General features: G+C 42.3%; 1 protein-coding gene across 6 annotated transcripts in view; it reads right to left on the minus strand.

The window, feature by feature from the left end:
* Positions 1-14,867, minus strand: part of PTPN22 (protein tyrosine phosphatase non-receptor type 22) — a 37,335-nt gene that overhangs the window by 6,273 nt on the left and 16,195 nt on the right. For 4 of the 6 annotated variants that reach the window (XR_014549461.1, XM_083619772.1, XM_083619771.1 and 1 more), the window contains 13 exons: positions 13,718-13,756; positions 11,959-12,030; positions 11,780-11,842; positions 11,102-11,244; positions 10,297-10,363; positions 9,835-9,912; positions 9,135-9,227; positions 5,953-6,029; positions 4,416-5,122; positions 3,118-3,198; positions 2,268-2,398; positions 1,015-1,042; positions 504-584 (listed from right to left, as the gene is read on the minus strand). Coding sequence is in view for 5 of the 6 variants with exons in the window: in XM_083619772.1 (XP_083475898.1) it covers positions 504-584; positions 1,015-1,042; positions 2,268-2,398; positions 3,118-3,198; positions 4,416-5,122; positions 5,953-6,029; positions 9,135-9,227; positions 9,835-9,912; positions 10,297-10,363; positions 11,102-11,244; positions 11,780-11,842; positions 11,959-12,030; positions 13,718-13,756 (1,660 nt within the window). In the remaining variant the exon portion in view is untranslated. The remainder of the gene's footprint in view (positions 1-503; positions 585-1,014; positions 1,043-2,267; positions 2,399-3,117; positions 3,199-4,415; positions 5,123-5,952; positions 6,030-9,134; positions 9,228-9,834; positions 9,913-10,296; positions 10,364-11,101; positions 11,245-11,779; positions 11,843-11,958; positions 12,031-13,717; positions 13,757-14,867) is intronic. The other 2 variants (XM_083619774.1, XM_083619773.1) reach the window with 1 other exon arrangement.

Consider the following 14,867-nt stretch of genomic DNA (forward strand, 5'->3'; position numbering starts at 1 on the left):
AATTAAATGTATAATTAATACTAGACTGTAAACCACATTGGAGATTTTTTTTTGTCCTTCTGAGGTTCTCTGGCTGCATCACTTGATTTATAGACATTCGGTATTGTTTCTCAGTATGCCACAAGTATGCATTAATAGGAATTACTGGCAAAAGGTGGGTTCTGAATGTGATTATATGGAGACTCATTGTTATCTTCCTTTCTTGTTGCTGTGATTTTCCTCCATCTGCCCCAGCTGCAACAAAACATTTCTCTCCCATATCAGTCTCTACAGCCACAGCAGGTGCTGTAACTCTCAAAAGATTTGACTTTACCCCCAAAGGCACACTCCTCCATTGTCTCCCAAGACAGACAGATGCCAACAACAAGATTCTCCTCCAGCACTTTTCACCCAGACCTTTTCAAACCTGACTTTGTATTTGCTACCTCCTCAAATGAAAATGCATTAACTAAAATCACCACCCAATAATGTTGTTACAAGACAACCACAGCTATTGTACTTACATTCCTCATCTGCAAGAATAAAGGACTCAGGAGTTCTTTCAGGAAGGGGGGGAGGGGAAGGAGACCGATCCCGGGGAATCTCTGTAACAACAAGCAGTACAAAATAATTTAAAGAAAACATTTTCATTAGCTTGCTTTCAAAAAACCTTGAGCCTCTCCAGCATCAGGCCAACATTGTCTGCAATGTCTTCAGTTCTGCTATCTGCTATCAGTGTTAAGCACAATTCATCCCAAGAAAACATGTATGCACCTTAAGCTCCCACATACATAGGGAGAATTCTTAAAACATGTGTTAATATCACTGGCTCTTCAGTATTTTGCAGTAATACTAACAGAACAAGATGACAATGAGGAACAGGATTTGGTAAGTGTACCATCTAGTGTACCATCTATACAACAGAAGTTTTCCATTGACAATAAAAGCAAGGCATTGCTAGAATGATGGAACATGAAGCAAGCAGGTGTAGTAGTAGCACAGACTAATTCATAGAAATATCAGGAGAATGTTTACCTGATCTGGGTCTCTGCAGCTTTGCATTCTGAAAACAAACAAAAGGAGAATACTTTATCGTCCCTCAACTCTGTGTAACCGCATTTAACTTTTAGTAAGTAGGTGATGGACAGCTGTAACTCTCTAAAGGTTTGACAATGCCCCCAAACAGCATCATACTCAATGTTCTTAAAGAATTACATGCTGCGTACAATTGTAGTGGAAGGTGGATCCACATGCCGTTTGTGAACCATGCATTTGCAAAAATCTTATTTCAATTTTTCAAAACTAAATCAGAAGAAAGGGCATTCTACTCATTTTTAAAATGTGACCACTGAAAGTGACACTCAAGCAAGCCACTTGTCTTTATTCAGAAGAGTTCTCCCCATTAAATTGCTGAAGGGATTTTTAACTGTGGTGTTAGCAAGAATCAGAGCGCCCTGGTCCTGTTTCTACTAATATCAGTATGCCCTTCCTTTCTGTCTTTTTTCTGCCTTCAGGTTCAGAAAGTGTTATTTACTTCCCACTCCTGAAAAACTGTTGTACTGAACTGAACAAATAAGAATAACAGCTTGAAGCAAATTTAGCAGTGCTGCGAATGATAACAATTACAAAAGCCCTACCCGCAGAACAGTGTTTCAGCAACACAGTAGTAGCTGCATTAGACGGAATGCTACTCTGTCAGCATATAACACATCTACTCAGAGATCAGCACAGGTTGTAAATTTGTTACCGGGCCCTTACCAGCTCAGGAAATTGCAGTAACAGCCCATTGAGAACTGAGAATGCTCTGTGGACATGGAACACTGACTAACAAGGGTGGGGTGGAAAACTGGAGGAAAAGAATGGACAGAATGGAGTATCCTGCAGAAGGCATAGCTGGCTGGAACCCTGAACAGAACCTTGCAACATTTTGTCTCAGGTCCCACTTGCTCATGCTAAAATCCAAAGCCCTTTATTCATTTCCCCTGTTTTGTGGCATCTTCCTAGTTAGTCACATCAGCTCCCAATGGATTTTAGGAAGAAGAGTGTTTGTTAGCAGATGTTCCCATCTTCACTGGAATTTGCTGGACATCTCTACTGCCAGTTGACTTACTCAGACTTAATACAACTTGTTTTTTCAGAAGTATTGTCCTAGCCTCAGCTGTTGGACTATGAACTGAATATCTGCTGCAATTTAGTTATATAAAGTAGCAGGCTTTGTTTCTGCAGAAGTCAGGAGAACTATATAGCAATATTACTGGTGGAGATGTATAAAATCTCTAATGTGTTACCTTACTTGGCCTCAGTCTCACAGAGTCATCAGAAAATTTCAGCTGAGACACACCGCTCCATTCCTTAGAGATTCCAATTTTCTCATTTTTGGACAGTGATTGGTGGTTTGAATCTGGCAACACAGAGTCATCTGCAATGGATAAAATTAGAAAACATAATGGATCTTTTAAAACTTTCTGCAGATCATCACTATCTTAGTCTAAGTTGTAGATCAGGGATGGGGAACCTTCAGCTCAGATTTGGCCTTACAGGAGTCACAACTCACAAACCACAGCAACCTGTTCCACACCTAATGTCATATGTGTCAGGTACCAAATGGCTACAAAGGGAGCTTAAAGTGAGCTCCTGATCATTTCTGTGCTGGAGCGAGGCATGGCAGGCAATGGGCAGCTGATGGGCAATGGGAACATCCTTGGCTCCAATAGCATGAAGCAGTTTACATTGAAAGTGCTGCTAAAATGGAGCTTTCCCCCACCATTTCACCAGCAGTTTCCATGCAGACTGCTTCATGCCACTTCCCTGCAGGAAGCAAGCTTGAACAACTGTGTGACTAGTTTCCCCATGGGGAATTCAATTATGCAGCCACTCCCTGTAGAAAGCAGCTTGAATTCACCATCCATCAGGTGATAGGCAGTGAGTTCAAATCTATGGAAAGGTGTTTTGCCAGCCCTATGCTCAGTGTCAATCATTGGATGGCGAAGTTGGCTTGTTGGGTGAGGATGACAGAAAACTATCTGGCCATCTGGGCCAAAATGGTTCTCCACCCTTGAAAGAGATGATGACTTCATCTTGCATATGGTGTTCTGCCATCAACAAAACTGTATTCACTTAGATGATACTTGAACTCACCATCTTCTCCAGGTACAATAAAGGACTCAGGGGTTCTTTTAGGCAATGGGGGAGGAAGGTCTTCATCCACCTGGGAAGAACCTGTTAAGCCAAAATGCTGAAGTTAGTGGACTTGGGTTGTATACACAAATATCTATTGCAGACATGCAAGATAATAACCAAGACCTCTCATGGTCTTCCTTGACCTTGGTTGCATTGCATAGCTACTCGTTACGCAATGTTCGTTTATGAAAACTAGACATGAAATAAAGGACACAGCCTTATTCTGAGTCAGACTGTTGGCCCATTCAGATCCAAACAGTTTACTGTGATCAGCAATACCTCTCCAAGATATATATATTAGGCAAACACTGCTAGCTGAAATCCTTTTAGCTAGAAAAATCCATGATTGGACATGGGAACTTCTGCTTGCAACATGTGCGCTACAGAACCTTCCCTGCTTCAGTTGTGCACTATCCTTTTATGGACAAAAATCTTTGCCATTATGTAGGAAAACCATGCGCATCTTAAAATCCAAGTCTATAGCACTTTTCAGGCCATAAGTGTGGACAGAAAGTGTCTTGCAACAAGCTTCTCTGTTGATTTAAATGAAGCATATCAGGAACACTGGAAACATGAACAAACTTCCAAATGTATAATAGGGAAACACCACCAGGTTGCAATCGCTGTTGCAAAATCTTGAAGTGCAGAAGCACGAAAGCATTTACTTTCAAAAAATAAACAAAGTGACCACCAGATGGCACTGGAAGTGGTAGCACTGGCAACTACACTTCCTTCCCCCATCAACCATAAATCCTGTGTATCCAAAGTCCACATGGAAACCTTCTGCTAATTTATTTTCCTTCTCATTCCTCATTTATCAGAATACAGAGTAGCACAGTACTATTCATACTTTTTCAGATTTTAGATTTTTACAACTGTGGTATCCCATCACCCAAAAGTGTTGGGTTGTTGTGCAGCATTCCTCCTCCTTCCCTTCCCAGCAGTGGGCCAAGCAAGGAGTTTGAATTCTAGATATTAAAACATTATGATAACCCATATACATCTCTTCTGTTAATATTTGTTAGATGTTCACATAAACGCTCAAAGGCCATTTAATCTCCACATATGAAAAAGCTGTTAGCTGTCCATCTTGATTCCTCATCCATGCACTAGCAAAGTCCAATTCTGGCCATGTGCAAACTTAAAATGTTATCACCCCTTGATCTGTTAGGGCAACAAAACAGCCTCCTTGTACAACTTTCTTTTGTAATGCAAATCCCCCTGCAGGAGGAACCCACAACCTCTCAAGGACTTACTCTGGCAGGCAGATTCCACTGCACCCACTGGTTGGCTATTCTGAGCCACAGAGCTGCATGGTGGGTAGCTGGCCCTTGCTGGACTTTCCAAGGGCTGACCTCTGGCATCTGCAGCAGAAGCAAGCCGGGGAATTGTTTCAGATGGATTCGCAGCAGGATCAGGAAGCGCTGGGGAGCATGGTTCGTCTGATGACAGGGAAGAAAAGTAAGGATCTTCTGATGACCAAGTACAGGACTGATGGCGTAACTTCGCAAATAGACAACGCTTGGTGTTGCTTGATAGTTTATTTGAAAGGCTAGAGTCAGATGTAAATCCTCCAGGCTGCAGGCCCTCACAGGAGTCAGGGTCCTTTCTTGTCAACGTTTGGGACGCTCTCTGTGATGCTAACTCAAAAGGGGTCGATTTGGTCCGTGTTAGAGGCACCTTTGAATCTAAGCTGATCCCAGCCTCACTTCCTGATTTTAAAGTGACAGGTAGCTCTGCCCAAAGGAGATGGTTGAAGTCCAAACTGTGATGCTTATGGAGTGGCTGTCTTGGCAACCAAGAGTTCAAGCCTGCTGCAGCATCCATGTTTCTGGTGGCGCTGAAGCTCAAGGATCCAATTGAAATTGCTTGTCTGACCAGAGAAGCACCATCTCTATATCTGTCACGAGTGCCTATATCATGACCCAGGCTCAGAGATTTCTCCTGTTCCTCTTGCACTGAACTGAAACGAAGGGAACATGATTGTCAAAGGTATAACTATTCGGGAAGGCCCATCTCAATCCAGACAAAGTTCCACTGCATTGCAAAATGGCTAGGGATAAGTGAAAACTCAGAAACTTTACTTCCACCTATGAAAAAACATCAACCAAAAGAACCCAGACTAGCTTCTTAAAAATGAAAAATGTCTTTTTGACACCCTGGGGACTGCCAAGATTTTATTTACCTTGGTATTCAGCCAGATGCTTTTGGAAAGTCTACCAGCAGCGCATAAAGGCAACAGCCCTCTCTCACTGTTCTCACACAGCAACTGGTAGCATTCAGAGTTCCTGTGTGTTTAATGGTTCCAACTAACTACCATAGACAGTAGCTGCTGATAGACAAGATGACCTCCATACATTTCCTTGATGCAAAGTCAGTAGAGAGGAGAGGCAGGTAGGAATTGTTTTACTTTAGTAACCTTGTTTTCTTTGTAGCAAGGATGGGAAACCTGTGGCCCTCCAGATGTTGTTGAACTACAACTCCCACCATCTCTAACCACTGGCCATGGTGGCTGGGACTTATGGGTAAAACACAGCATCCCCAATCCTGGTCCATAGCTAGGTTGAGACTATGGGTATAAACCAACCAAAGTTGAGCTAAGGCTACTTTATTTCAGTGAAAGAGAGAATAAATATTTAACTGTCCCACTGAGATTAGTGGGCTCCACAGTGCATGTCCTTTGAGATCAATGGGGCTTCCTCCTAGATAAGTGTGCATTGGATTACAGCCTTTTTAAAGTGCATGATATTTCCCGAATTGTGTGCTATACTTAAGAATTACATCTTTTCTTACCTGTTCAATTGTATCAAAGAAGAAGTTTCCATATGTGGAGCCTGGAATGCTGTGGCTGTTGGATGGCTTGCTTCAGACTACAAAAGTTACAAAAAAAATATAGGTTTTGTAGACTCACAGAACCAGAACATTGGTTTTCAACAGGTGGACGTAGTACTGGCTTACAGCCCAATGTAAGGTGGGTAACAACAGCAGCACTACCACCATATAAATGTAGGACAAAATATTTAAGAAATTGGTTGCCAAATGCATGTTTGGGCTAAATCATGCCCAGGTCTGGACTAAAAGATCTGTATTCTGTGAGGTCCACACATGGGCGTAGCCAAGATTTTTGTTGGGGGGGGCAGGACTTTGTTGGGGGCAGGACATTTGTTTGGGGGGGCAGAACCATTTTGATTGGTCAGTTAATTAAGTATTTCTATTGTTTTACTTGATTGGTGTGGGGCAGCTGCCCCTCCCTTGGCTATAGTCATGTGTCCACACCTTTCATAGTGGAAAGAGTGGGCTACACTGTTGAATCTGGAATTGATATTTGCCATTGCAACAGATAATCACTGAACTCCTTTATCTAGTTACTCCTTTATCTAGGACATCCCTGCTCTCTAAATACATTTTTGGAGTTCAGTGGCTTGATAAATATTAGACTACTATGGAATCTGCCAAGTAGGGTACCTCTCTCTAAGCTCTCCAGGAAATGCTGATTCACTTTTATTGCTTATAATTAATGTGGTATGTCCCTCTTTCATCACCCATCTTACTTCAGTGTATTTGGCTTCTGCGTAGTACTCAGCACCAAGTCTTACATTTTAGTTACCTCATGAGTTATTGGAAATGCTTCCACACTGCATACTATTGCAGCGCTCCACATGGTGAACAGCTGTTGGAGCTACTGTGAGACAGAAGCATCTCCAGCGTCTTCCATATAAAAACTGGTAACATAAAGATCAGACTTTGCTTAGGACTGGTGCAAACATAACACCTCTGAAAGCAAATTGCTTCTGTCTTCCATCATGACTGACTCCAGTTTTGAAGGGCCCTGAAGTGTTCTCTGCTGGAACTTTGATGAGAATCAGAATTGTGCAGTTTATTTTTATTTTTTTAAGTGCAAGTAAAATGAAGTTTAAGCCTATGTACACATCAGTGGCTTAAAGTATGGGCATGTCCCCTCTTTATGTTTGCACTTGCTGAGTACACCAGAGAGGGGGCAGGGGTGTCTTCATTCAATGCACATTACCTGATTTGTTTCTCTGTGCCTACACCACCACCCCTGAACTGAATGAAGCTGTCACCTGCACATGTGCTCCCAATCTGTGCATGCACAATAACTATCTGAACTGTGCATACCTCAGCTTAACGACAGCTTGCATTTTCAAATCAGATGGAAGCTGATTTGAGGGGAAGTACATCAACAGGAACAATCCTCAAGAATCTACAGGATACATACGGATTGTGGCTAATGCCACGTGCACTCTGCTTCATACATCAGTGGTGGGAGCCCACTGGAGTCGGAGGAAATGGTGATGTGTACACTGCCTAAGTGAACTGGGGGAGGAAGGCAGTGTGCTTGAGGGGAGGGATAAAAACCCGCACCTGGGATATTGTCTGTCACCCTCTGCTGACTGGTGTGGATTGCAAGGAACGGAATAACAATTAATATGGCAACTGAAAGAAATAGGAGTGTGTGGATCCTCATGTACCAGTTGCGCACACAGAACAAGTGTGGAACAACCTTGTCCGGACATGCCCTCTGATTCAAGCTGTTTCAAATAAGGGTTCAACTGTATTGGGCCGTAATTCCCAGCCCGCACTTGTCTCCAGCCTACCACGGGGGGTGGGAATGACAGGGCTATATGATCACTTTCTTCTAGTACTGCAACCTAAACATGCATGCACAGCTTCTGTGAAGAGATATGCCCCCAAATTTCTCTCAAGGAAGCTCTCTATCTAGGCCCTCGGGTTAATCATTCAGACAGACTCCGCAGAGGTGGGTTTGCTCTTGTCTTGATATTGTAAGTCAGTCTCAGCCCGAAATCCATTTTTGGTAAACTGCTTTTTCAAAGGTCCTTTTTGAAGGTCCTAAAAGCTGTGAAAAACAGCCAGTATCTGTGAAACCACATCCTGGTTGAAATGCTGCCTGTGTCACCCTGGCCTTACGCTTCTGCTAGACCACATAACTGGCCACAGCAGATGAGAAAGAAAATGACTCTCTCAGCTTGAGCAGAAGGTCTCCGCAAACACAACAATAAGCACACGGGGGGGGGGGATTGGTGTGGGTAAGATTCAGTTGGGACTTAAAGAATCGGAGTAATGGCATTTGAATTTATCTTAGGTTTTCCTTTATCACTTAGTAGCAAAGGTTGTGTTCACACTTCTCTTTACTGTGCACTCACTGTGTTTCTAGTGCTGCATTTTTAATCCGTGTTCACATGATGTTATTCAAAAAGCCTATGTATCCTGTACTTTGTTATAGAATACTGCTGCTGGATGTGTTGTTTCTCAACCAGTTTCACATGCCATTCCTCATTCACCTCTGGCCAAGGTATGGACAACTTTGCATAGGACAAAGACTTGCTCCCCAACCCATAAATGCTCCATGATGTGAACACAAACAGGAGTGTAGTGAAGCCTTGCCAAAGTGAATGGCTAGGGAAGATAGAGCTGTGCAATGCACCAGGGTAAAAGCAACTTCACAACACTCTAAGGCAATAATGTGAACACTCATTTCATGTGTAATTGCAAATGAGTAGGTTGCAGTTCTGTGAATAAGAGAGGGTGGAATGTACATTTTGGAAATTCCATGCTGTGGAATCACAACATTGCAGGATATTGACATCATCATCAATGAACTAATCCTTAGAGAAGTGAGCACAGGATGATTTTCTGTTTAACGCCTGCTCACTCCTTCTGACTTAGCTTTTAGAAACCAAATGGACGGGTGGAACATTGGGTGGATAACTGATCACGCATCACAAAAAACCAGCAACAGGGGAGAGTTTGCATGCAAGAAACGAGGGTTGGGTGAATGCAATACTGTTGGCCTGAGATCTGAATTTCTCTACAAAGGATAAATGCAACATTTGAAGTACTTCCTGTTCCAGTTCCTGTTTGGTGCTAGCATTGGTAGGAATGCTGTATTTTGGGGGGAAATGCTCTGTATTTATAACCAGACACTGTACACTTACCTCCATAGCAAAGTTATCGGAATGATGAGCGAGTGCCTCAATTTGCCTTTTAAAGAGCTCAATCACAGCATCATAGACCAACTTGTACTGCTCCTGTAAAATGATGCCAATAAATCACATGGAGATATGCCACTTTTGTTCATTCATTTCTCTACTTCATCATAGACTTTGAAAGCTATACTGATATTTTCTGGCATACAAGCTAAGGAGCAGTAGTTATCCCCAAAGTTGGGGAGATTCATTTAATAAGTGGGTGTGACTATGCTTCATGCTGAGCTTTGCTGACGTATAAGAGGAAACGGAAGTTCTGGCACTGCTCCATTTTCTGGGACAGTACCTTTTTAATGCGTTAAATATTTCATGGAATGATTGAACATCATTTTGAGAACAGATCATTTCCTGGTGGCAATAAGCATTTGAAAGATTGTGTGTGCCCTTTTGCCAGCCAGTTTATTTGGCACATTATGCACAGAATGCCTTAGCATTTTGAACTTTGATCTCCCTTCTTCTGATAATAGCTGCACCTTTTCCTTTGATGGCTCTGCAGGAGGCTTTCATGCAAAGAGGGCTCTTGTACATTATTGCTACACACACAAGGATTTCCTCGTTAGAGCACAGCAGTGTCTCTCTATAAGGCAAACATGCTTTCTACAATTTCATATAGACTTTGCACGATAGAAAAAATATTTTTTGAACGTACCAGTGTTTGCACTAATAAAGGCCTCTGTGTTCGCATTTCCTGGATCATATTAAAAAGGCTGAAGTTCATTGGCAGAATCTTAAGAAGATGAAGGGGAGAGGAAAGACAAAGAACTGTTGGTGATATGGAATGCCCAGCTCCAACCATCCACTCTGTGTCGCAACACACCTTGTAACTGAATTCATATTTCAGAGTCTTACTGAAGAGTTTCAGTAATTCCTATTGATTGATTGATGGCATCCATACATTACCCAGTCAACAATATCTTCTGGATATTTACACTATACTCTGGGCGTTTATACACATCAGCTGGTGAAAAAGTTCCCATTTCCAGTAACAGCATAACAGACAGCAAAATTTCCCATCTCATGACAGTTATATTATCATCGGTGGGAAGTTCCTTGCCTGACATAGTGGCACATGAACAGTACAAAGATGTTTAACAGGGAAACAAAAACTCACCCCGTCTTTTAGCAAAGTCCACGTATAGTCAATGGCACAGATGACTCCTGTTCTTCCACAGCCCGCACTAAAAGAAAAAAAGACACAAGGGATTGTTGGAGGAAGGGCAAGAACAGCTCTCATTTTCATCCAGCATCCAGCTCTCTTTTTTCCTCCAGTATTTTAATAAAAGAACATTCAACCTTCCCTGAAAATCTCTTAGGGCCCATCCACACATTTGTTTGTCCTGTGATTACTAGTACTTTGTATAAATCTATTATCACAGGCCTGAGAAAGTTTTGGGTTTTTTGTCCTGCTACTTGCCCTGGGAAAACCCGCTTTTTATTGCTGAATTGGAACAAGTGTCAATCTGCAGAAAAACCTAAGAAAATTTTGTCCTTCCCCTGAACTGGTCCTAAAATAGCTCCTGAACGGATTTTTATGTGCTTTCCCAGGAGCTGTATTGGGGGCAGATAATGTCATCCATTCAAATTGAGGTTGATATCAACCCCCAATTTATATTTCTGATCTATTTGCTGAACTCACTTAATTTCTTGCTCTGAACTAAGCGGTATGCATCTTTTAACCTCACTACAGGATTAGGTATTTTTGGACAGCAAAACTAAGAAAACATATTGACTTGGTGGAGGAAACATTACATGAAAATAATCAGAATATAGAATCCACAGAGAGGGGAGATAAAGGAGAAGATGCAAAACTAAAATGATTGTGAGCCTCCAAGATTATAGTTGAGCATTAATACAGAGATTGAGCATTCTCCCTTGGCGTAAAAAAAGAATAAATCTCTACTGCCAAATAGCCTCACCTGCAGTGTACACAGATAGGTACATCACTGTGTGCTTGATAGCAGCGCATCTCCTCTATGAGTTGAAGAATAGGGTCGATTGAGGACGGTACATCATGGTCTGGCCAGTTTTTATAATGGAAGTGGTAGACAGTTCGGCTATCCTGTAAAGGCACCAAAGGAGAAGAAGTGACTCTGATTGATCTCATCCTCATTTGAAGGTGGTGGAAGTAGTGGGTGGGTAATTTGACTGTTGTGGGTACACATGCCACTGTAGCCATTTGAGGATGCAAAGTTAGGCTGAACTGAACACCCTACATATATGCAAAGACGCCATACCTACACCTTTCCATTGAGCATATTCAGATTGTGGCTGTTCAGATTTCCATGCCAATATCCCTATTCCCAGTTCTACATGCTATGAATGCATCAGTGTGACAGATGAGTCCCATTGAACTTAATGGAGCTTAAGCATTTATACCTACGTACAAGTTGTAGACTCAAACTCTTCTTAGGCAAAGATTACTTCCTCAAGTTTCTGCTGGATGCAAGCTCCTGCAGTTATGAAGCATCGGACTCTATTACCACCACCATAAGTGGTGTATTGTAACCACAAAAGGACTCACATAAATGGGTTGATCGGTGGCACCAGCACAGACTACTTCCCCAAGCATTCCTACCATATGTTCCCAGACTTACACTGTTATTCAGCTTCACTTTCAGAGTGCGAATCACATACTCATTTCTCCTCTCTTCGGCCTCCTATAGGAAAACAAACCAGGATGACATTTTCTGCTGGTAAACAGCAACAACTTGCATAAATCAGAATACAGACTATGAATTAAAACAGGCCAGGGGATAAGCATGGTTATACTCACACAGGATATGCAGAAAGGGCCCGTATTGATTGGAGACTCATCCGCATCAACCCAATATCGCTCACATTTCTTCTGTTGGAAAAGAAGTAGAAGGAGACTGTGTTTATCTGTCTCTTGCCTTGTCAACTCTCATATCTTCCTTTCCCTGCCCCCACCACAAAAACTGGTTTCCAGTCAGGGAAAGTTTCAGCCACACAAGTGATGTGTCCAGCTGTTTGGCCAAGCTGGGAGCTCTCAAACACAACACTTCTTTTTTTTTTAAGACATTCGCAGGCTGCCTTAATTGTTTATAGAATTGGCTTGGTTTCTAAGCCCAGCCATGGGAATGTAGGAGGCTGCCTTATGCTGAGTCTGGTCATTGGTCCATCTAGTTTAGTATCATCTACACCAGCTCTCCATGGTTTTAGACAGGAATCTCCTCCAGTCTTACCTGAAGATGCTGGGGATTGAATCCGGGACCTCCTGCATGCAAGGCAGATTTACCACTGAGCTATGGCCCTTCCCCCAGTGAAGGGCACACCTTGGGCAGGATGTTCAACAACCACTGTATTCTGTGGCTTCTTGTTGAAGCAGGTGATATACTGAATGGGAGGAGGGGAATCAAAACGCTTGCAATAAGAGAACTACTGACTAGAAATACTGGGAAAAGTCCAAGGACAAGGGGCTGGTGCTAATAAAGAAACAGAAACAGGGAGCCATAAACCTATTTTTTTAATGGGAGCTTAAGGAAGATCTGGCATATACACAGCCTGGCACAACTGTGAACCCATTATGAGAAGCAATCTGCACACAGAGATAATGGGTGTATCCGTTGATAAACCATAAAGGACAACTTTAAACTGCTCAACTACGGCCCTATAAAACTTACTGAAGTCATAATTGTCTCAACAACCACTGACAAGTACAAATGACTGTAAATTTCTCTCTCCATGACTAATAGCAGCTCTGAGGCTGAGGGCACAATTTATACCAGGGAACAAAGCATGGAACGAAAGGTTAACCACCACCACCACCACCCCACTTTCCCGCCATGCCATAGCACTCATCCTGCTTATAAAGGAAAATAAAAAATGTTGGGCGCTTCAGTCACGGAATTCCCACATCATAGGTTTGGTGCCAAAGTTGTATCCAGACATGTACTCTTGGTGCTTTTACCTTTTCTCCTTCATTGTCTGAATTTTAAAATTAATACAGGGTTGCGGGAGGGTGTGTGTGTTTGTGTGTGTGTGTATTTTGAGGCAAGAGCCTGAAAAAGTCAAATTCCAGATCTGGGATCATTAAACAGTCTGATTTAGCTTGTACAAAAAGTAGTTCCACCAAGAAAAGACACAAGGGCACACACACAGTCCAAAGAGACTTTTAAAGATTCTGATAATTCAGAAAGGAGAATGGAATGATGGCCAGGAGAGTTAGCACTATCTTATACAGACACCACTTGAGGAAAACACAGATTCTCCTGCAATATTTTGATTATATTGACCTTTCAGGTCAAGTCCAGTTTTGGGACAGAATCCAAATCATCCTTGGCTGCTCTGCCAGATGACCTTCTTTCTTCTTTTTTTTGCAAAGTGCTCAGTTTTACTTGTGATATATTATTTGGTTTTCACTTTATATTTATTTAGCTTTTAGGAAAATTGTTGAATGATTTTTTTAAATGCAAACCTCTTAGAGGTTTTTTTTATTATATTAAGCTCTCTCTCTGTGTGTGTGTGTGTGTGTGTGTGTGTGTGTGCGTGCTATCCATTGGCACAGAGCTTACCTTCCCCATTTCAAATTCCATGCAAGCCATGACCACAACCTGGAGAGATCAAAATAAAAAGACACTTGAGTACAATTCAGCTACACAAATGAAATAGGAAACTTTTCAATACTGGGCACTTCCACAAGGTAGACCTCTGCCAATTTCTTTTCCTTCTCATTCCATTTTTATCATAATATGAGATAGCACGTTTCCATTCACCCCTTTGCTAGTTTTATATTTTCACTGTGGCTTCCGATCCAAACCAGTGGACGGTGCATATCTGATAGTGCCTATTTTGTTCCTGCATAGACCCTTTTCTTTCTCCATACTCTCCACCCCCTGCTTGCTTCACCTCAGCAAGCAGCCACATCAAGAATCAAGCAGGGTGTGATTTTTGTAATTGTCCAGCAACATGCAATGTTTGGTGTACAGTTGCTCCTGCATTTGTTGCACATCTCCTGCACTTGCATGAGAGAAGTGCAATAAGCCAGCCTTTGATTCAGCAAGACAGAGAGAGAAGAAGGAAGGAAGGAGGGAGGGAGGGAGGGGGGGAGTTGCTGGGACATCCCATTTCACTCCAAGGGCCTTTGATGCATCATCTGGGTTTTGTTTTGTTTTGCTTTGTTTTTTTGCAAGCTTCTCAAATGATTGTGGTATGTGTGAAATGGGAAGGTTTTTCTTTTTTCTTTATAGCTTTGGAATTTGTTCACCCAAAAAACGTCTAGCGACAAAATTCTAAACTAGGCTTACACCAGGTGTAAAGTCCCACTTTGCAACGAAGAAAAACAAAACAAATTTCCATGCCCAGCACTATTTCCATCTCCCTTCTCTTCCCACGGGGTCACTAGTTGAAGCAAAAGCACCAACTTCTGCATTGCAGTTCCTGGAGATAAAATGGCTCAGGTGTGCCTACAAGCACTAACAGTCAAACAAGCATTGAGGAGGTGTGGCAGTAGAGCACCCCCCTCCAAAGAAATGCCATGTAACACATGGGGGGGGTGGGGGTTGAGGAACTCTTCCAAAAATAGAACAGCTCCACCACACCCTTGGATTTCCCACGGCTATACCTCCCTTGACAGTACTAATCAGATTTTTTCACAATAAGGGAACAAGTGCATTAACCAGGAGGGAAATTGGGATGCGTACAAGTGACACATGATTCCATATG

This window comes from Podarcis filfolensis (assembly GCF_964270895.1).
Source record: "Podarcis filfolensis genome assembly, chromosome: 6".
NCBI lineage: Eukaryota > Metazoa > Chordata > Lepidosauria > Squamata > Lacertidae > Podarcis > Podarcis filfolensis.